Source organism: Oncorhynchus mykiss, chromosome 17 (genome assembly GCF_013265735.2).
Source record: "Oncorhynchus mykiss isolate Arlee chromosome 17, USDA_OmykA_1.1, whole genome shotgun sequence".
Lineage (NCBI taxonomy): Eukaryota > Metazoa > Chordata > Actinopteri > Salmoniformes > Salmonidae > Oncorhynchus > Oncorhynchus mykiss.
In genome coordinates this window covers 30,746,594-30,769,993 of record NC_048581.1, presented here as the reverse complement: position 1 = coordinate 30,769,993, position 23,400 = coordinate 30,746,594, and the positions used below count along the sequence as shown (strand labels likewise).

The following is a 23,400-nucleotide window of genomic DNA, read 5'->3' as shown; positions in this document are numbered from 1 at the left end:
CAAGACTACAATCATGTTGTACGATTTCTTTTGGTGGTTGAAAAGTTATTTTCAAGCCGGGAAGTTTTGCCGTCTTCACTTTCAACTGGCAAGATGAATATCGGTGGGACAAAGCAGAGAAGGCTTCTAAGAGCCAGGAGCGAGTCCTGTCTTTCTTTTGCAGTTTCCCATAACTGGCTGCCTCACCTAGCTGCTAAAGAGACACTATATCAAATGCAAAGTGAGAAGTCAAAGTCTTTCAAGTTACATGAGCAGATCCTTGTGGAAATGCGCCTATGCTTAGATTTTTCAGAACTTTTTTCCATTTAAAAACAGGAGATTGGATCATTTTCTACATGTTTTTAGACAGTTGCTTGTTTTTTAATATTTTTTATTTAACCTTTATTTAACTAGGAAAGTCAGTTACAAATAAATTCTTATTTACAATGACGGCCTAGGAACAGTGGGTTAACGGCCTTGTCCGGTTATGACCAGTTATAAGCAGAAAGAAAGTAGGTTATGAACAGGAAGTGTTATAATAAGCTGTTATGACCAGTTATGAGCAGAAAGTCTATTCTGTTTTTACTGTACTGCCATTAATGGACATCACTCTTGTTTTAAAGAGGGATAAAGGCCCCTGTCTGTACCGTATTCACTAAAGTATAACCACAGGACATTCAACCTAAAAACTCCCTTGGATTAAGTGCAGTGGCTGTCATCGGATAGCTAGGTGTCAACAGAGAAATGGCAGATGTTGTGGTGAGGAGATAAGACCATTTAGCAACAACAACAAAAAACAACTTTAAGAGAAAACCGTGATTAAGTGGATCTTTCTGGGGTGTCGTTTGTTGTTCGGAGTATTTTGGTCAATGATAAGAAGCAAACGGTTCCTGCATAGAGACGCTAATTAGATTATCCCCCGACACTTTCTAGCATCCCAGATCAGTTGAAAGACCATCTAACCACATCAAGACGACATTTATTTTCTCTCAAATGCAGTATGGTTCCCGTTGAGAACTTGATGTCGGAACATTCTGTGTTAGATATTTTAAGTCTAAACAGTCGGGTGTTTTGTGTTCACCAAGGTTGGGTGGCCATTGGTTAACACTCTCAATAGCACTTTCCTGGGTTAGAATCTGGAAACAGCATGTAACTAGACCTCATTGGCAAATAATCACCCTGGGCTCTTTAAATGTTCTTAGCCCGTTTGTTTACGTGTTGTAAAGCATGAACAGAAATGCTTGGACATTGTGCGGCATGTATATTTCAAGGTTTGAACATTATAATGCTATCGGAATTTCTGCCACATGACCGCAGGCTTTTGGTGCTTTTTCCTCTGAAGTCTTACTCAGAGGAAGAAAAGAGCGATGTGTCCTCTTATTCCCGAGGACAAAGAAAAGAGCGATATGTTCTGAGGTTTTGCAAAGAATGCATCTCCGAACGTTTCCAAATGGGAATTTCCTCCGAGCGCAGTATATAGGCTCAGACATTGGCCTCTACACAAACTGTTTGGTCCACATAACTTCCTGATCCTTTTGAGGAAGTTTATGAATCAGTTTTGGCATCATGCAGCAGCGAAGCAGGCACACCGGTTCCCAACACTGGTATTCACCCTGTAATTCTCTCCCTTTGATCTGATGTAGTTTCTAGTTTCGTAACGTCTTCCTCTAAACCCTGTTTACCGTCCGACAGGCTAAGCCTCTTCAATAAGCGCAGCCCCGGTGATGTCATTGTATGCGACATCACCACCGCACCTGAGAGTATACCTGGCCATTACATCATCTCCGGGCTTCACTGAGCGTACCCCTGTGTGTGTGCGTGTGTGTGTGTGTGTGTGTGTGTGCGTGTGTGTGTGTGTGTGCGTGTGTGTGTGTGTGTGCATGTGTGTGTGTGTGTGCATATGTGTCCCTCAGTGTCCTCCCCTGGTCTGCAGTAGCACGGGGGGGGGGGGGGGGCGTCCCATCACTCCATGCCCCCGGATAGTGTTACATGGCGTGTCATGCCAAAACACAAGGGCATAGAACAGGAAGGCGATGAGAATCTTAACAAACAAGGGGACTGACTACCTTTGTACACTCCGACAGGAAGGTAGTGTGTAAGACAGGGGGGATTTGGCACTGGAAATGTTCTAACTGGGGAAAAAAATACGAAAAAAAGGTACATCTTGGCATTTCGTCAATGACCTTCTTCCACTCAACATCAACACACACAAAGCAAGTGACATCCTCTCTGTCGAGAGGCGAGGGGGATTTATGTCGGGGAGAAAAGCAAGTAGGGTGACATTTTGAACCTTGGAGGCTGATGGAAGCTTTGAAAGGAAATATGATAAGGTATGCCTGTGGAATGTCTTTGAGAGTGGGCGCCTGGATCTGTACTCACGTTGCGTCCCTATTCCCTATATAGTGCACTACTTTTGACCAGGGCCCATAGGGTTCTGGTCAAAAGTAGTGCACTATCTAGGGAATAGGGTGCTATTTGGGACACAGCCTCAGGGTTCCTAAATGTAGTTGTTGAACTCTGACCGCACTGGGCTGCGCATTCCTGATAATTAAGTGTTTGGTTGAAGCATTTAAACAAAATAGTTACGCAAACCTCAGAGTATGTCACACATGATCATGTTTTTTGTGACACTGAAACACGACTGATTGGATGAAAGAGTGGAACTGTAAACTTGCAGGGCCAGTAGAGCCAATTCACAGTAAAAGTCCTATTCACAGTAATAAAAACTTCTCTTTCCCTTTCTCTGTCCTCAATCTTGGGTTAGATCATATTAAATTATAGGAGATTTTAGTCACTTAATACGGACCTTTTATTAATACTGACCTTTTATTAATACTGACCTTTTATTAATACTGACCACTTATTAATACTGTCCTTTTATTAATACTGAACTTTTATTAATACTGACCTTTTATTAATACTGACCTTTTATTAATACTGACCACTTATTAATACTGACCTTTTATTAATACTGTCCTTTTATTAATACTGACCACTTATTAATACTGACCTTTTATTAATACCGGCCTTTTTATTAATACTGATCTTTTATTAATACTGTCCTTTTATTAATACTGACCTTTTATTAATACTGACCTTTTATTAATACTGAACTTTTATTAATACTGACCTTTTATTAATACTGACCTTTTATTAATACTGTCCTTTTATTAATACTGACCTTTTATTAATACTGACCTTTTATTAATACTGACCACTTATTAATACTGACCTTTTATTAATACTGTCCTTTTATTAATACTGACCACTTATTAATACTGACCTTTTATTAATACTGACCTTTTATTAATACTGACCTTTTATTAATACTGTCCTTTTATTAATACTGACCTTTTATTAATACTGACCTTTTATTAATACTGAACTTTTATTAATACTGACCTTTTATTAATACTGACCTTTTATTAATACTGTCCTTTTATTAATACTGACCTTTTATTAATACTGACCTTTTATTAATACTGACCTTTTATTAATACTGACCACTTATTAATACTGACCTTTTATTAATACTGTCCTTTTATTAATACTGACCACTTTTTAATACTGACCTTTTATTAATACTGACCTTTTATTAATACTGTCCTTTTATTAATACTGACCTTTTATTAATACTGACCTTTTATTAATACTGACCACTTATTAATACTGACCTTTTATTAATACTGACCTTTTATTAATACTGACCTTTTATTAATACTGACCACTTATTAATACTGACCTTTTATTAATACTGACCACTTATTAATACTGACCTTTTATTAATACTGACCTTTTCATTTTGGAGTTAGTGGAGACATTTTGCTGCTGTAAACATACAGTATATCATCCTATCTAGATATTACTATACTATGTACATATCGTATAATACAAATACTAACTTCTGCATTTGGTTGCAGCTGGGCTGTATCTAGAAGAGACTATTGGAGAAGAGATCACAAATACAATTGGTTATACTGGCTTTAAAAGGCCAGTGGCAAAGTCCCTATAGGACATCGATCCTGACATCACACACGTACACACATCAACCTCACATTATCAAACACTGGCTCTTTCACTGAATTACACTAGCGTCCGGAGCCAATCACTTCCCAGAAAGACACAATACAAAGAGAGGGTTGACCTTGCATGACCACACACACACACACACACACACACACACACACACACACACACACACACACACACACACACACACACACAGTCTTGTATAACTAACCTTGTGGGGACACACAATTCAGTCCCATTCAAAATCCTATTTTCCCTAACCACTAACCCTAAACCTAACCCGTACCCGTACCCATTCCCTTACCCTAACCCTAAACCTGACCCTAGCTCCCAACCCTAAAAATAAACCTAGCTCCTAACCCTGAACCTAATTCTAACCCTAACACTAATTCAAACATGCTGACCACGTGAGTGTTGAAAAATAAATGTACACATACGTTATTCAATCATTGCACCCACACTGCTCGTGTGCATCAATGAGCGTCCACGTAACCAGGCTTGACGAGCTGCAAGTCCCGCCTCTCCCATCTCCTCATTGAATTTTAGGAGCATATACCCACGTGGGTAATTGAAAGATGAAGAAGAGGTCCACACTCCAGTCCAGTTGGTGGTGGTAATGCAACTTAAAGTTGGTTTCCAGCCACCATATAAAGTCTGAAGAGGAAAAGAAGAAGACTGAAGGAGGAGAGTAACTCTGGTTACCCTTTTATCTGTGGATTAATTGTCGGAGTAGAGGACCTTGTGCATTTCAGATAAAAGGACAATCCAATGTTTATATCCCAGGACAAATTAGCTAGCAACAGCAAGCTAGCTAGCTAAATTGGCATAAATGTTTAATGCTTTTTGACCTGTCCCCAAATTAATATAGCTGGTTCAGAGTTCGTTTTGATATTTCAACCTGCGTGTCCTGATCGCGTCTGCTGTGGGTGGACAAAATCAACGTGCACTCGATGGCGCACGCAGATCCACATGCGTGAACAGTCTGGTCAGCATGTAAACTCCCTAGAAATAGCATATGACCTTGTGGAAACTAACAAAATGTCCCCAATTGGTCATTTGTATGTTTGTTTACTATTCTTGTGGGGACTTCTGATCCCCACAAGTATAGTTAAACAATCAAACAGTATTCACACACACACACACACACTGGCTCCACAGCACTACAGCTGCCGTGGGGCGCTAAAGTGACGTTGGCCCAGTGTGATTGAAGGTCCAGCTGGTGGCCACCCTTTTGATCCCCTCTCCCTTTCATGAAAGACAAACAGCACCGAGTAGTCACCCACACCGGGTGATTGATACACACACACACACACACACACTAATGGACATCCTTTCTCACTGTAATCACTCAGCTAATTACCCAATTGAACTCTGAATGAAGCCTGACAAGGATGGTGAGAACAGAAGGCGGAGTCAGAGGGAGAGAGGACCTGATCAGATGGGAGAATTTAGGGGGGACGGGATAGGGGGAGGGAGATCTGAGGGAGTGACCATGAACTTGATTGGAAAAATGTTAGCCTGGATTTAAAACATAGGATTCCGTTTCACATTTTTGTTTTGTTTCACTGTGTGAATTTTTATTTTATTTTGCCATGGTGGCACAGGATAGAGGTGAGCCTGAGTCTTGGGCCCAAATCAGTCTATCCTCGTAGTCCATTCCATCAACAAAGTGTTTCCCTTTATCACAACAGAAGAGCAGGTCTACCGACTGGCCAATAAGCTCTACCTATAGCCCATCATGATTTATGAGGTAATCGCCACCCTGGTGTTTGAAATAGATCCTCAAAACTATTGGCTTTTTTAAAAGTAGTTGTGGGTATTTTCCCCTTTAGGCAAACAGGGTAATAAGACTGACAACAATGCTAGTGGAGCAAGAGGGAGAGGAATGCTCAGCCGGATCCTAGCTTCCTGGGTATCCACCTCCCTGGAGGCCATTGTGGGGCCTCTTGTTTCCTTGTGCCTCATGCATTTCCAATGCATTTGTATTCGACTGGGTTTTGATCGAAGTCATTTCCTGCTGCCCGTGCCCATACTTGATCCTTGACCTAAAAATCACAACTTTTCTCATCAGCTTCTCAGCAGATATTTTTGTTCTTATTGGAAGTCGGTCTTTATGAAACATTTATCTTGAAGTGTGAGGATTGTCCCAGTGTAAAAAGTTGAAAGACAATAAGGACAAGAGGGAAGGCCCTTTTAGAGTGGCTGGTGTCATCTTCCTGTTCCTTGTAGGTTGAAGGGCTTGAGTTTGTCAGGGCTGTTGACTTGTAAAGAGAACAGCAGACACTGGAACCCAGTCAAGAACCTCATCCCTTTACTCAATTTACACGCGTTTCACCCTACACTCTAAAAAAAAAAGGTTTCCAAAAGGGTTATTCGGCTTTTTAGGTTCCATGTAGAACCTTCTGTGGAAAGGGTTCTATATGGAACCCAAACTTGTTCTACCTGGAACCAAAAAGGGTTCTTCAAAGGGTTCTCCTATGTGGACAGCCGAGGAGCCCTTTTAAGTTCTAGATAGCACCCTTTTTTTAAGAGTGTATGTATTTTTGAACCTTGTATTACTGTTGTGTAAAATTGGGGGCAGGTGTGTGTGTGCTTGCATGTGTGTGTGTGTGTGTGTGTGTGTGTGTGTGTAAATCCATATGAGTGTGTGCACGAACGTGTTTCAGAGAAAGATTCGTAGAAAGAGGGGTCGGGGTCTCTGTTACTGTAATCCCGACAGTAGCAGTGAGCTGTTAGGCCCATAAATCACAACGTTTGTATGAAATACCAGCGGGAGCAGAAAGGTCAGAGGAGGAAATTAGCAGCTGTCTTTTCCTCTCCTTTCATGTTAGCCGCGGGGCTAATCGCCACCGAGCCATCAGCTCATTTCCACTTGAAAACAAACTCAGCAACGATACCGGGGAGTAGCTGTTTGCTCACATTTTATGGCACCGGATTTGATTCTGAAGGGAGGGGAGGGAAAGATCCCCATGTTCTCACTCTCCTGTTCTGTGCTCTCTCTCTCTCTCTCTCTCTCTGTCTTTATTTACCCCTCACTCTCTCTCTCTCTGTCTTTATTTACCCCTCTCTCTCTCTCTCTCTCTCTCTCTCTGTCTTTATTTACCCCTCGCGCTCTCTCTCTCTCTCTCTCTCTCTCTCTCTCTCTCTCTCTCTCTCTCTCTCTCTCTCTCTCTGTCTTTATTTACCCCTCTCTCTCTCTCTCTCTCTCTCTCTCTCTCTCTCTCTCTCTCTCTCTCTCTCTCTCTCTCTCTCTTTCTGTCTCTCTCTTTGTTCTCTCTCTCTCTCTCTGTCCTTCTTTCTATCTTATTCCTTTGTTCTCTCTCAGTCACCCCATCGCAGGTGCGGGAGGGTAAACATGGGAGCATGCTCCTTTTAAACTGCTCTGTTGACACATTTCAATACCGTTGGGGACTAGCGGTGATTAGTTGTGCTTTGCCTTGGACGTCTACCAAGTTATAAGAGGCTACTAGAATGAGTACGGCATGAGTGTTATTGCAACACGGCCTTTTGAGCGCTGTTGACCTCAACACCAGGAAGCATAATGTACATTTGTTTCTCTATTTTATTCTCCATTCCTCTGCCACCACATAGATGGTGTACTATCATTAGACCTCTGTACCAAAAATCCTTATTTGCCAAGAGACATGCAGTAGCCACAATAGAGCACGGATCTATTCCTCATGATGTTTATAGTCTCCATCAAAAGAGAAGTGTGTTTTGTCCCCCCACATTTAACAGCACGATTGGAACTGATATGAAAGGAATTTGAATGTTTTCCCAGCATGCTTCTCTCTCTCTCTCTCTCTGTGGGAATGTTTTCCCTATCTCCTGTCCTACAGCACAGAGAGAAGCATTGCACCATTGCATTTGTTGATGTTCCTCGCCTATCTGTGCGCACTGTGTTTTTGAAGCTCACCCCCCCCCCCCATTCACACCTGTGGAAAAGGCTGACACAAAGCAGGGAAGGCAGCAACATCCCACAACACTGGTCACAGAAGCAGAGCAGAGCTCCCATATTCTCTCTTGTCTTGAACTGGTCTTATCTCAGACATTTACCTCAGAAGAAGAGAAAATGACAAGATAATGAATCATTTGCAGAAGGCCCTGTGTGAGGTCAGAGAAGCCTGCTCTAGTCCTCTCTTCTGTATCTGTAGCTCGCACAATTCCACTGGATCCATCGAACGTGTATCTACTGTTTAGAAAACATGATAACCTTGTGGGACAGAGTAATTTACATACAGTATAGCAGATGTTTAAATTAACTTAAACCATTTTTTTTTTAACTTAAACCCAAGGATTAGGGTAAGTTTAGGGTATGATTTAAGTTTGGAGTAAGTTCAAGTTTAGGCTAAGTATATCCTATTATCAAGAATAGGGCTTATGTGTATAAAAACCGGTCACTGAGATATTTCATAGGCTTACGATTAATACACAGTGGTGTATTTGACTTTGTCGGAGGAGTCACCAGCCCTGTGTAGACATTTGATAGCTTTATGATTATTACACATCGGTGTACCTGACTTGAATTACTTTTCTGGGGAATTCGACGCTGCGTATAGACACTGTAAATACGATAAACATCTCCTCCTATTCAGTGGTTTGCTTAAGGTTTGATGTGGTTACTTCCAGGTAACTTCCCAGCGCAGGACAGCCAACTGTAAATATTGTACTTCTACAGGTGTTGGGGTGTGAATTTGATTCCATCACCTCATTGTTTTAGCTCCCTCTGTTTTTACTCTTGGACCCAAAACATGGGTCTAAATCAAACTTGAAATATTTCAAATACATTGTGTGTTTGCTCTTGTCTGCCTGGAGTGACGGATGGGTGGGGTTTGCACTTTTTGGAATATTCTATTGGATACGTTGTACCAGGCAAGCTCAATCAAGCACAGATAAAGTATCTGAAATTATTTCAAATAGTTCTTGAATCCAGGTCTGTGGGGAACCAATACTTGTGAGGTAGCCGATGGAGCTATCCAATTGGACCCTTTTGTATAGCTCAACATTTGGTTTGTTGTCAAGGAGGGTGGTCACGTGTGTTGCGAAGAAGAGGGTAACTAGTTCGAGCCCAGTATGGGGACAGGGACAATGGAGGAAGCTAAACAGTTAGCAGCACGCTGATGTCTGTTTCACTTGTCACGGCGCCAACCGTCATTGGACACTCATTTTGATCAATAGGGACAATTCATTTGCCTTATCGCCTCATTGACTTCCTGTCAGGACTTAGCCTCAGAAGCACAAGACGTGGTTAAACATGGTACTTTGTCAGTTTAGCCCAAGTGCTGTTTCTGCTCTTCATGTCCAATCCACTTTAGTTTCCTTTCAAGCGGGTCGCTTTTCCGTCTCATTTGTCCGATTGTTACACAAAATGAAGTCATTGATTGGTTTGTTTGCGCATAAGTTAACCATGCAACACCTTTCCATACGACGTGACTAGCAACCTAATAAGTACTGTTCTAGAGCTGAGGCCTGTGGGTAGCAGCATCCATGCAGGGACTGCATGCTTATTAATACAACAGGGGTCATATTGCTGTAATAGATGGACAGTGGACTTGCAGAACCTTTTTTTTACACAATATTCCCTCTTTAGTATATCAGGATTAAAGGACACACTGTTTTTAGTTCCTTCTCTTAAAAACACCTCTATATTTTCAAAAGGACACATAAAGGTCACACAGGTGAAACTACATGGACAGAGAAGAAAGAGAATGAGAAAGAGAGAGTTAAAGAGTTGGAGAAGAGAGGAAGAGGAAAGAGACAGAGAAAGGAAAGAATGCCTAAGATGACCCCGTCCAGACCAGTCTGCCTCCCTTGGCGCTCCCACTCCGCCACATCAGAGAGTTTTGGCTATTCAAAGTAGATCAGCATTGGGCCAATAATCTCAGTGATCTTTCCAGGGGCATCTGCTGAATGCTGAAAAGGATGGACCTTTATCCAGTTCAATTCCATCACCCCCACCAGGAGAGAGGAGGAGGATAAAATGGACACCATATTGTAGGCACACACAGAAAGGGGTCCCTGGCCAAATGGATTAGGCTGAACATCATACATTGTTTCTATACATTATTAAACTTTTAAGCCACCGCAAAACAGGATTAAAAAAACAAAAAAGAGAGTGGGAGAGAAAGCAATTATTTACCTTAGGTGCCAAAAGCCACCCCCATGTTCTACCCACATACAGTTGAAGTCGAAAGTTAGCATACACTTAGGTTGGAGTCATTAAAACTCGTTTTTCAACCACTCCACAAATTTCTTATCAACAAACTATAGTTTTGGCAAGTCGGTTAGGACATATACTTTGTGCATGACACAAGTAATTTTTCAAACAATTGTTTAGACAGATTATTTCACGTATAATTCACTGTATCACAATTCCAGTGGGTCAGAAGTTTATATACACTAAGTTGACTGTGCTTTTAAACAGCTTGGAAAATTCAATAAAATGATGTCATGGCTTTAGAAGCTTCTGATAGGCTAATTGACATCACTTGAGTCAATTGGAGGTGGAGCTGTGGATATATTTCAAGGCCTACCTTCAAACTCAGTGCCTCTTTGCTTGACATCATGGGAAGATCTAAAGAAATCAGCCAAGACCTCAGTTGCACCAGCTCTGTCAGGAGGAATGGGCCAAAATTCACCCAACCTATTGTGGGAAGCTTGTGGAAGGCTACCCAAAACGTTTGCCCGAAGTTAAACAATTTAAAGGCAATGCTACCAAATACTAATTGAGTGTATGTAAACTTCTGACCCACTGGGAATATGATGAAAGAAATAAAAGCTTAAATAAATAATTCTCTACAATTATTCTGACATTTCACATTCTTAAAATAAAGTTGTGATCCTAACTGACCTAAAACCGGGAATTTTTACTAGGATTAAATGTCAGGAGTTGTGAAAAACTGAGTTTCAATGTATTTGGCTAAGGTGTATGTAAACTTCAGACTTCAACTGTATGTACCTGCACAAGGACAACAACTTTTAATTTTCCATCATCAGGTTTCTTTTTGTCACACCAGATATTTTTACACTTCCACATGTCGCCCACTCTCAACTTATTTGGAAATTAAAGTTATATTTTTTTAAATAGGCCCTTTAAAGAGGATCCTCTTAACAAACCATAAGGAGGGTATGAATGGCGGGCTTCTCTAACGTTAAGGGTGTTATGCACCATGTCCAACTTCAAAGACCGTCTTAACTCCACATTCTAATTGTATCTTAACCGAGCTAGCTGCCTGAACGCCATCTGATTCCGCTGACAACTTCTCTCCTTCTCCCTTCTTCTATCTCTTCCCCCTCCTTCCTTCTCTCTTTTCATTTATCTGTCATTATGGATGGATACTCGTCTGTTTTTTTCCCCCTTTTACTCTCCCTCACTTTATCCCAAAAGACTGCCACCAAGAAGTCCTTATCTCTCTTTTCTTCCTCCTTAAGTCCCTCCCTCCCTTTTTTTGTCATTGTGGATAACCCTCTTTTAAAAAAATATCTCTTTCACTGTCCTTCACCTTTACTTCTTCCTTCAATCTATTCCTCTTTCTCGCTTTCCAACTATTCATCATTATGGATATCTATCTCTCTATCTATCCATGCTTGTCCTTCATTACCAATAGATCCCTCTTTCTTTTTTCTTTCACTTTCCTGAAATTTTCACCCACAAAAGTCTTGTCACAAGTGTCAACTCGGGCACAAGCCTTAACATATTTATTCCCCCCCACTACCACCAAAACAGTTTAGGTGTGCCTTTCTCTTTTTCACTGTTGTGGCCCTATATATATTTATATATATATATATAAACAGACATTCAAGCTCTTCTCCATATGGGCATTAATTTTCTATTGTCCTCCAGATATTCCTCCTCGGTCAGGCTTGAGATAAAGGGATAATCACTTCAAAGGGAGCCAGCAGAGAGTGTAACCCCCCAGCTGAAGTGGACAATGAGCTAATTGAGAGGGGAACCGATCACAGAGCCTGTTCAAAGGGAACCCTGGGCCACGCCCCCTTCTGATACACTTCATTTTATTAGTGTTTCTGGGGAGGCTTCGGCCAGAGTTATCACTCCTCCAACTGCCACACTCTTTAAACTAGCAATATTGGGTTATCTCTGTTTTCAACTGTTCTTTTGGGGCTAGGGTGTATGGGGCTGTAGGAATAAGAAGGAGTTTATTGTTGTCACTGTTCATGTGGGTTAACGTGTGGTCAGACGTTTTCAAATGTTATTGCAGCTTGAAGAAACATATACAGCTGAAGTCAGAAGTTCACATACTCCTTAGCCACGTACATTTAAACTCAGTTTTTCACCATTTCTGACATTTAATCCTAGTAAAAATTCCCGGTTTTAGGTCAGTTAGGATCCCCACTTTATTTTAAGAATGTGAAATGTCAGAATAATTGTAGAGAGAATTATTTATTTCAGCTTTTATTTCTTTCATCACATTCCCAGTGGGTCAGAAGTTTACATACACTCAATTAGTATTTGGTAGCATTGCCTTTAAATTGTTTAACTTGGGTCAAACGTTTCGGGTAGCCTTCCACAAGCTTCCCACAATAAGTTGGGTGAATTTTGGCCCATTCCTCCTGACAGAGCTGGTGCAACTGAGTCAGGTTTGTAGGCCTCCTTGCTTGCACAAGCTTTTTCAGTTCTGCCCACAAATGTTCTATAGGTTTGAGGTCAGGGCTTTGTGATGGCCACTCCAACACCTTGACTTTGTTGTCCTTAAGCCATTTTGCCACAACTTTGGAAAAATACTTGGGTCATTGTCCATTTGGAAGACCCATTTGCAACCAAGCTTTAACTTCCTGACTGATGTCTTGAGATGTTGCTTCAATATATCCACATAATTTGAAGTGCACCAGTCCCTCCTGCAGCAAAGCACCTTCACAATACGATGCTGCCACCTCCGTGCTTCACGGTTTTTCCTCCAAACATAACGATGGTCATTATGGCCAAAGTGTTATATTTTTGTTTCATCAGACCAGAGGACATTTCTCCAAAAAATACGATCTTTGTCCTCATGTGCAGTTGCAAACCGTAGTCTGGCTTTTTTTATGGCGGTTTTGGAGCAGTGTCTTCATCCTTGCTGAGCAGCCTTTCAGGTTATGTCTATATAGGACTCGTTTTACTGTGGATATAGATACTTTTGTACCTGTTTCCTCCAGAATCTTTACAAGGTCCTTTGCTGTTGTTCTGGGATTGATTCGCACTTTTCGCACCAAAGTCTGTTCATCTCTAGGAGACAGAATGCATCCCCTTCCTGAGCGGTATGACAGCTGCGTGGTCCCATGGTGTTTATACATGCGTACTATTGTTTGTACAGATGAACGTGGTACCTTCAGGCATTTGGAAATTGCTCCCAAGGATGAACCAGACTTGGCTGATTTCTTTAGATTTTCCCATGATGTCAAGCAAAGAGGCACTAAGTTTGAAGGTAGGCCTTGAAATACATCCACAGGTACACCTCCAATTGACTAAAAAGATGTCAATTAGTCTATCAGAAACTTCTAAAGCCATGACATTTATTGAATTTTCCAAGCTGTTTAAAAGCACAGTCAACTTAGTGTATATAAACTTCTGACCCACTGGAATTGTCATACAGTGAATTATAAGTGAAATAATCTGTCTGTAAACAATTATTGGAAAAATTACTTGTGTCATGCGCAGAGTAGATGTCCTAACCGACTTGTCAAAACTATAGTTTAACAAGACATTTGTGGAGTGGTTGAAGACAAGTTTTTATTACTCCAACCTAAGAGTATGTAAACTTCCGACTTCAACTGTAGCCTACAGCTTGACTTTTGCCACTTGTATCCTTGAGTAAAAGGAATAGTAAACAGTGGTGGAAAAAGTACTCAATTGTCATACTTGAGAAAAAGTAAAGATACCTTAATAGAAAATGGCTCAAGTTAAAGTGAGTCACCCAGTAAAATACTACTTGAGTAAAAGTCCAAAAGTATTTTGTTTTAAATATACTTAAGTATCAATGTAAATGTAATTGCTAAAATATGCTTAAGTATCAAAAGTACACGTAAAAGTATAAATAATCTATTATTCCTTATATTAAGCCAACCAGAAAGCACGATTCTCTTGTTTTTATTTATTTATGGATAGCCAGGGGCACACTCCAACACAGACATGATTTACAAATAAAGCATGTGTGTTTAGTCCGCCAGATCAGTGGCAGTAGAGATGACCATGGATGTTCTCTTGATAAGTGTGTGAATTTGAGCATTTTCTTGTACTGCTAAGCACTGAAAATGTAATGAGTACTTTTGGGTGTCAGGGAAAATGTATGGAGTAAAAGTTGTCAAAAATATGAATAGTAAAGTAAAGTACAGATACTAAAAAAAAATGCTTAAGTAGTACTTTAAAGTATTTTTTGCTTAAGTACTTTACACCACTGCTAGTAAACCTCTGTTGGTTTTTAGCTATTGTTTTCCATACAGACTGTATGAGCTCTTTCTGTAGGCCTAAGTACTAATTTCCTATTTCACGTACCACCTGTATTCTCAACAGTGAATAAATAACTTTCCCTATGTTTTTTAGTTCAACTCCTAATTAGAGGCATTATTTCCAGTCTGTGGTGGTGCAGCAGTTGCCTTTAATTTGACTCGGTAGCACGAGGCCTCAATTAGCCCCTGGGTCACTTTGTTTTATTGGGGCTTAATAGCAAGACGGTGGTGGTCTCATCCTGTATTGTGCTTTAAAAGCATTGGGGTTTTCCTGTGAAATGGTTAGGGCCCCTACAAAGGGGTCAGGGTAGGGTCAACATAAAAAAGGGTCTCTGCCCCTTTCACAGCACCGTCCTTGGCTGCCACAGCTAGATAGTAGTGTGGGGCTGTGGGCACTGAGTGGTCAACAGCTGCAGTCACATGGTCCTACAATGCAGTATGTCTAGTCACATTTCTGTTCAATCATTCCAATATTTTGGTCCACACATGCTTAAGTAGTAAACTGATATTTTTTTAAACAATGCCCCCATTGAGAAGTTTTGAGAGAAGAAACAGACTAAAAAATGATACTCACAAAATGTGCTTGAGGATCTTGGTTTTTCAGTTCTAGCAAGTTCTGTCTACAGTGCACACCACAGTTAGGTCCAACATTATTGGCACCCTTCATAAAAATGAGAAAAAAGATTGTATAAAATAAATAATACAAATACTGAGCTATACTGCATTTCGCTACACCTGCAATAACATCTGCTAAATATGTGTATGTGACCAATAAAATATGATTTGATTTGATGTTGTATGCAAAAAACAAATGGAAAATCATATTATTGTCACACCCTGGTCAAAGTATTTTGTGTTTATCTTTATTTATTTGGTCAGGCCAGGGTGTGGCATGGGTTTTTGTATGTGGTGTGTATGTATGGGGATTGTAGCTAGTGGGGTGTTCTAGCTAAGTCTATGGCTGTCTGAAGTGGTTCTCAATCAGAGGCAGGTGTTTATCGTTGTCTCTGATTGGGAAACATATTTAGGCAGCCATATTCTTTGAGTTTGTGTTGGGTGATTGTCCTTTGTGTCCTTAGTGTCATTGTTCTGTGTTAGGTTACACAAGTATAGGCTGTTTCGGTTTTCGTTAAGTTTATTGTTTTGATAGTGTTTGTGTTTAGTGTGTTACTTCATTAAACATGGATTGCAATAGACACGCCGCATTTTGGTCCGACTCTCCTTCTCATCAAGAAAACCGTTACAATTATTTGATACTAATACAATTACTCAGAGAAATAGATTTTGTTTAACAAGTAATAAAAGAGCATCCAAAAATATACAGTGCATTCGGAAAGTATTCAGACCCCTTGACTTCGTCCACATTTTGTTACAGTGCAGCCTTGTTCTTAAATGAATTAAATACATTTTCCCTCATCAATCTACACACAATACCCCATAATGACACATTTTTTAAAAATTATTTTTTTAGACATTTTTGCAAATGTTTTAAAATAAAAAAACAGAAATACCTTATTTACATAAGTATTCAGACCCTTTGCTATAAGACTCGAAATTGAGCTCCGGTGCATCCTGTTTCCATTGATCATCATTGAGATGTTTCTACAACTTGATTGAAGTCCACCTGTGGTAAATTCAATTGATTGGACATAATTTGGAAAGGCACACACCTCTCTCTATAAGGTCCCACAGTTGACAATGCATGTCAGAGCAAAAACAAAGGAATTGTCCGTAGAGCTTCGAGACAGGATTGTGTCGAAGCACAGATCTGGGAAAGGGTACCAAAACATGTCTGCAACATTGAAGGTCCCCAAGAATAGTGGCCTCAATCATTCTTAAATGGAAGAAGTTGGTAACCACCAAGACTCATCCTAGAGCTGATCGCCAAAACAAACTAAACAATCAAGGGAGAAGCACATTAATCAAGGGAGAAGCGCATTGGTCAGGGAGGTGACCAAGAGCCCGATAGTCACTATGTCAGAGCTTCAGAGTTCTGCTGTAGAGATGGGAGAACCTTCCAGAAGGACAACCATTTCTGCAGCACTCCACCAATCAGACCTTTGTGGTAGAGTGGCCAGTCGGAAGCCACTCCTCAGTAAAAGGCATATGACAGCCCACAAGGAGTTTTCCAAAAGGAACCTAAAGGACTCTCAGACCATGAGAAACAAGATTCTCTGGTCTGATGAAACCAAGATTGAACTCCTTGGCCTGAATGCCAAGCGTCACATCTGGAGGAAACCTGGCACCATCCCTACGGTGAAGCATGGTGGGGGCAGCATCATGCTGTGGGGATGTTTTTCAGCAGCAGGGACTGGGAGACTAGTCAGGATTGAGGGAAAGATGAATGGAGCAAAGTACAGAGCAATCCTTGATGAAAACCTGCTCCAGGGCGCTCATACTGGCGCAAAGGTTCACATTCCAACAAGACAAGGACCCTAACCACACAGCCAAGACAAAGCAAGAGTGGCTTCTGGTCAAGTCTTTGAATGTCCTTGAGTGGCCCAGCCAGAGCCCGGACTTGAACCCAATCGAACATCTTTGGAGAGACCTGAAAATAGCTGTGCATCCAACTTGACAGAGTTTGATAGGATTTGCAGAAAAGAATGGGAGTAACCCCCCCCCCCCCCCCCAAAAAAAAAACGATTTCATCCATTTTTGAATGGTAACGTAACAAAATGTTGAAAAAGTCAAAGGGTCTGAATACTTTCCGAATTCACTGTAGGTTTCAAAATGATTGGCACCCCTGGTTCAATCCTCCAGCACCCTTCCCTTGTGAGGATAATGACATTTATCCTTTTTCTAAAATGTTTTATGAGATTATAGAAGAAATTGGGAAGGATCTTAGACCATTCCTCGATACCTAATCTTTCCAGATCCTTGGTATCCTTCATCTGAGTTTATGGACTGCCCTCTTCAATTAAAACCACAGGTTTTCAATGGGGTTCAAATCCAGAGACTGAGATGGCCATTGCAAAATGTTGATATTGTGGTCAATTAACCATTTCTTTGTGGATTTTGTGTGATGTGCTAAAATGTCCTGGTACTTGTAAAAATTCATGATGCTGTTGAACTTAGCAAGAGCACCAAGACCCGTGGAAGTAAAATAACCTCATAACATCAAAGATCCACCACCATATTTGACAGGAGGTATGAGGTAAAGTATCAGCATTTGCTTCCATTTTTCTAAGCCAAACCCACTGGTATGTGTGGCATAATATCTGCTGCAAAATATGGTAGTGGATATTTGATGCAGTGGGTCTATTTGGCTTCCACTGACCCTGGGGCTCTTGTTAAGGTCAACGACATCATGAACTTTACAAAATCTCTTTCTCTGTGCAATTGTACAAAATAATATCATTTTCCCAGAAAATGTACAGTAGCATACAATATTGCTCAGTATTTGCATTGTTTATTTTATAGTCTTTTTTGCTCATTTTTATATGTATATGCAGTAGAAACACAGTCAATCATCTTAAAATACTTAACATTTCATTACAACTTGGGACATTTTCTCCATATCAGCACAAAATTCAACAGCAATCTCTATTCAGAGAGGCATAGTTGTCCAGCTGGTCTCTTAGAAGTGATATGTAGGGTATATCATTTAATTTGACTGAAGTTAATCATCTCATCCTACAAGTCAAGTATCCCACTTAAAGAATATACTCCTCTTCAGAAAAAACCCTCTCTATCTCAATCATCCTTTCATTACTGCCGCTGGAGAAGCCACTGGCCGATAACGATGCGGCTTACATGTTTCAAATATCACATTGACTTAAATTTAGACTCCCAGATCACTGAGTTGGTGCTTTTAACTTCACAGTGTCTGCCAATGACCTAATTTTGCGTTCCGTCACCCAGACAATACTGTAGGCACTTCCCATTTAGAAGTGTTGGAAACCATTGTGTGTTTTGGGCCTGGATTGTTTTACAGAGCTCTCCAGCATAAACAGCGGCAGTAGATGACCTCCTATCACATTCATCCAGACCAAGCAATGTGGCTATTGTTGTTGGGGTTCGAGGAAATATGATAGGCGAAACCCTTTCTGATCATTTCTGGAAAATATTTCTGTAATTCTGTTCATTGAGGAAACCCATTTAGAGGACCCTGATTGGCTCAGGAGCACCCCTAGAGGCTAAAGTTCCATACAGCTTCTTTAACACAGTGGCTGTACTGTCTTTGCAAGTGCACAGAGCTAAAGGTTTAGTATCAACGGTGGAAAATAGTATGGAGGGCCCGAAAGGTTAAGCGCTTAAATTAAATTCTGCTGCAGATGACAACATTTCTACGGAAATGCTTGGAATTTATATTCTGAATCAACATAGAAAAAGTGACCCTCATCTACAGTACTTTAGCCTCAAGCATCTGTGTGGGGAATGGAACTAAATGCATTTTAGAATGTCTATACATTCCTGTGTATAGGAGTGACTGGACTAAGTTGAGATGTGATTGTGATAGGAGAAGTAGGGGTTATAGATATTTATATTGGGACCTGACATGGCCAGCTGTCACAATGTATGCAAATTAGGTATAGAATGCATGATTGTACCTATAGAATCAGATCAGAACCTAAAGAATGCATGATTGTACCTATAGAATCAGATCAGAACCTAAAGAATGCATGATTGTACAGACTAATGAGTGTCAATAGAAGAGTTATATTTTAAAGTAATAATATGTTAGTTCTCCTCTCCTGTGTCATGATTCAAGTGTTGTGTGTCTGAATTATCTTACATAATTACATTTTTTTCCTTTAAAGTTGATTTTCAACATCAAAGGGACAATATAGTCTTTGAAGTACCCTGGGATAGGATCACTGTCTAACCCTTCCTTTAAGATGCCTTCACAATGACATTAGTGAAAGTCATCCGAATTAAAAGCCCAGGAAACATGTCTTGTCTATCTTCCATAGCCAATTTCAGCTAATGTCATAGTAGGCTATGGATTCTCCGTGTGTGGGTATTGACATGTATGTTATGGTGGTTCCTGAATAGGTAGGCTAATACAACAACAAAAATGTGTTGAATTATTTGTCAGTATCATCCCAGTGTCTCAATGGAAATATTGAAATATATTGCTAGATAACTACCTCATGTGATTATTTGATATATTATGATTTTTTATTTGACAATAATATTATATATTATATCCCTTTGGCATTTTAATGGCAAATTTAAAACATGCATTTGTTTATGAGAAACCCAAGTGAAGCGTAGCCAACTTTGTTTACATAAACTGTTTACAGGAATTTACATGAATTTTGCATTATTGTCTACCATGCAGAAACCAGGAGGTTAAAATACCAAATATTTAGGAAAGGAGGCATGTCTCTTTAAAGTGTATGTAGCAACAGAAGGATTGCAGGGATAATGCTATTGGGGCGGTAGATCACTTACTTCAGACGTTCCAAAGCCTCCGAGTTGGCTCGAGATTGCCAGTCTTTGATAAGGTCCTTACAACCTAGTAAAAACTTTTGTCGTTCCAGAAAACCTCCTGACAGCTTTCTAAGTACGGCCGACTATTGTTCAACAGTGTGTTTCGGGGTCTATATATTGGCTGAAGCGTGTGGCGATGTAATTCAGTGAATTTGTTTTGCCTCTGTGTTTTTTTGTTATCGGAAAGGTGTTTAGATGTTTTTTATGTATCTTCCGGGACCAGGCCGGCGGTTCTTTACTTTGATGTCCACTGTTAAACCCTCAGCCCGTTCGTTTTGAAATAGCCTAGAGGAGATCTGCAGCTTGCTATGACTACTTGAAGCAGTACCTGGGGAAGGGGAAACGAGCTTTCTTTTCAGGGGTTACATTTTATATTCCTCTTCTCTCTGAGATAAACATCAGAGCAGAGTAGACTAACACCAGCTTTCTGATAGTGAAATTGTAATACTTTTTGGGTTGTTACTTTTTTTCCGCCGTGAACCGTTTCTGATCATACGGGAAAGGACTCGTGTGCATCGATGGTAAGTTGCAAGAATGCAGTTGTGCAACCTTAACCAAGGCCCCCTCTCTTGGTCGCTTTGATGTGTTTCTGCAATGCTTTGAAGTTGAGAAATGTAGGCTACACTTGTTGTTTGTGGGCGAGAAAATATCGTAGAATGGATAAGTAAGGCAACTCTGAGACCGGGGATCAATGTTTTCGTGATTGCGAAGGCTGTAGAAGAAACTAATATTAGTTGATGTAGTTTATCATAGTCTGAAATAAGGGGAAAAGTGGGATGTTTTCTGCAAGGTCCCCCTCTCCCGCCTCCTCGAAATGTCGACACCCCCTCTGATCTACATAGAAGCAGTGCCTGCGTACTTTGGGGTCAGTTGTTGAATGGGACAGGGTACATTAGACTATCCCTATTGCATCAAGGACACATGTGGCTAAGTAAATCTAGTCCACTGTCGGATTACCATCACTTCCATCGGACTTTTTGTTGGATATATACTACTAAAGAGGACGGAGCATAAGCAAATGGGAATAGTTTTTTCTTCACTTTCTGCTGGATTCGGGTTTCGTTTTACAATGGTATGTGGTGTAGCCTAGCCCATGTTATATACACTTCGCGAGCTGTTTTCTTTTCACGATGTTATTTATGAGTAGTTGGGACACATCGATTGTTTATGCAAATCTTGTAAACAGACTAAGCGCTAGTATAAATGATACAATGTACGTTGTTTTGATTGCGCAAAAAAATAGTTTAGCGGCGCGTGGGCTTATGGCACATTTGGCACAATAATGACAGTTTTACTTGTGACATTATTGAAGATGACGTAAAGTGCTTCTTTAAAAAACGAATAAGAATGTATCTTGACTTGTAGCCTAGTAATATTGTATTGTGCAGGGTAATCATATCGCGTTGCTCAGACACGTTGCCTAGTGTTCGCTGCCATAATTATGTGTTGTAGCCTACATGTGAGCTGAAATGTAGTTGGCTAACTGCAAATGCTTTAAGGAATTATATGCTACTGTTGATCGTGATCATTGTACGGGGGCTCTTATCTTCACCATTATAGGAACCGTAGTCAATTGTGGCGCATAGGATGCGTTTTCACTGTCTTGGATGGCTGGCTGTGTGATGTGCAACACTGGATGTATGAGGACAAGTGGTTCGTGGGAACGCAATCCTTATGCATAATGCAGATAACAGTATTGGAAGCACATTTAGACTGATAATTCATTTGATATGATAGCTGTTTCAGGTGATCGCTTTGATATATGCGTAAAATATATTTTAGGTGCGTACTTGGCGAAGAATGTTGGCGATGTGAAACGATTGTTCTTGTCAACGGTCGTTTGATGTGACAAATCGATGCAGACTGTAAATATAGGTTGCTAAACCCCCATTTAGATTATAAATAGATTGATGAGACTAAACCTTTCATTTTTCTTTCTCTGCAAACCGGCGGAGATCTGAAAGGGACTGTTTACTTCATGTCTCCCTTTGAAGTTAGCTGGATCTGGCTTTGATTAGATCAATACTTTCTGTTTCAGAGTGAAAAGGAGCCGAGAAACTCCCCCGCGGATTTAAGAGAGTGAGGAGGATTACAGTGGAGCTCATAGCAGGCACAACGGCACACACGGCAACCGGAGCTGGAGCCATGAGCAGAGCGCTTACGGACCATATCAGCAGTAGCTTCCGAGAAGATGCTCCCCGTCCCCCGGTGCCGGGGGAGGAGGGAGAGGCGTCATGCCATACTCCCTGCAAACATGCCAAAATGAGAGCCCAAAACAAGGCTAAAGCTGTCACCGTCGCGTCTCCCGGCTCCACGCCGAGGAGGAACGAGGATGGACTCGGTGAACCTGAGGGTAGCGCGTCGCCGGATTCACCGCTCGCCCGGTGGACCAAGTCGTTGCATTTTCTCCTGGGTGACCAAGACGGTGCTCACCTGTTCAGGACCTTTCTGGAGCGGGAGAAATGCGTGGACACTTTGGACTTTTGGTTCGCCTGCAACGGGTTTAGGCAAATGGACCTCAGTGATACCAAAACGCTACGAGTTGCCAAAGCTATTTTCAAACGGTACATTGAAAACAACAGCATTGTTGCCAAACAGTTGAAACCTGCCACTAAAACCTACATAAGGGATAGTATTAAGAAGCAACAAATAGACTCTGCGATGTTTGACCAAGCACAAACGGAAATTCAGTCAACCATGGAGGAGAATGCGTACCAGATGTTTTTAACTTCTGACATATACCTTGAATATGTGCACACGGGGTGCGAGAACACGGTTTATGCCAACCATAGCGGTCTCGGGAGCCTCAAATTGATGTGCGGATTTCTGCCACCTCTCATTGAGGAAGAGGAGTGGAGTTGTGACTTGAAGGCGACAACGTTAGCCTCTGTGGTAGGACTATCTGCCAATGCGCTACGGGCCACTGCGTCCATTCGGACTGCGGCGGAAGTGCTGGAGAATGGGTACAGGTAAGAGAATGTCTTAATTGAATTGATTATGTTTACAGTCTATCGGGTAATTGAGTTGATCGTTTTTATTATGGCTGTTTGTCAATATGCTTATGTTGAATAGAGATCCTAAGGTTACTGGTATTAGTAAATTAATTAGATATTGGGCATGTTGTCTGATTAGATAATAGCATATAATTAGCATATAATCCAGTTATTAACATGTAAAGAGCAAATATGCGTTTGAACTAGTTATTTGCCCAGCCATGTCAATACAACATTTTCCCCACAAATTCCATTGAGATAAAAGCTGCTTGATGGATGGAAAAAATCTGAAAGTGGAAAAATGTCTGTCTGTCCCCTCTGCCCTGCAGTTAGTTAGGGGGTGCAAAACATCAATGGATCTGGTCTTTCCTGTCAAGTAAATGTTGTATTGCAGTCAGCCCTTTGTTGGCTTGCTCAAGTTTCCTGTGCTTTGAAATCGCTCCTCCAGTAGAGGCATGAATTCAGACACCATTCCTGCCTGGCTGGCTGTTGCAGCTAGTACATGAAACTAGTGATTCCA

At 40.9% G+C, this 23,400-nt stretch overlaps 1 protein-coding gene across 3 annotated transcripts in view; it reads left to right on the top strand.

The window, feature by feature from the left end:
* LOC110493700 (axin-2) overlaps nucleotides 1-23,400 on the top strand; it is a 50,477-nt gene that overhangs the window by 11,560 nt on the left and 15,517 nt on the right. Inside the window, exons 1-2 of one of the 3 annotated variants that reach the window (XM_036949693.1) lie at nucleotides 20,119-20,408; nucleotides 21,926-22,856. In XM_036949693.1, coding sequence (XP_036805588.1) covers nucleotides 22,033-22,856 — 824 coding nt within the window. In that variant the 5' untranslated portion in view covers nucleotides 20,119-20,408; nucleotides 21,926-22,032. The other 2 variants (XM_036949692.1, XM_036949694.1) reach the window with 2 other exon arrangements.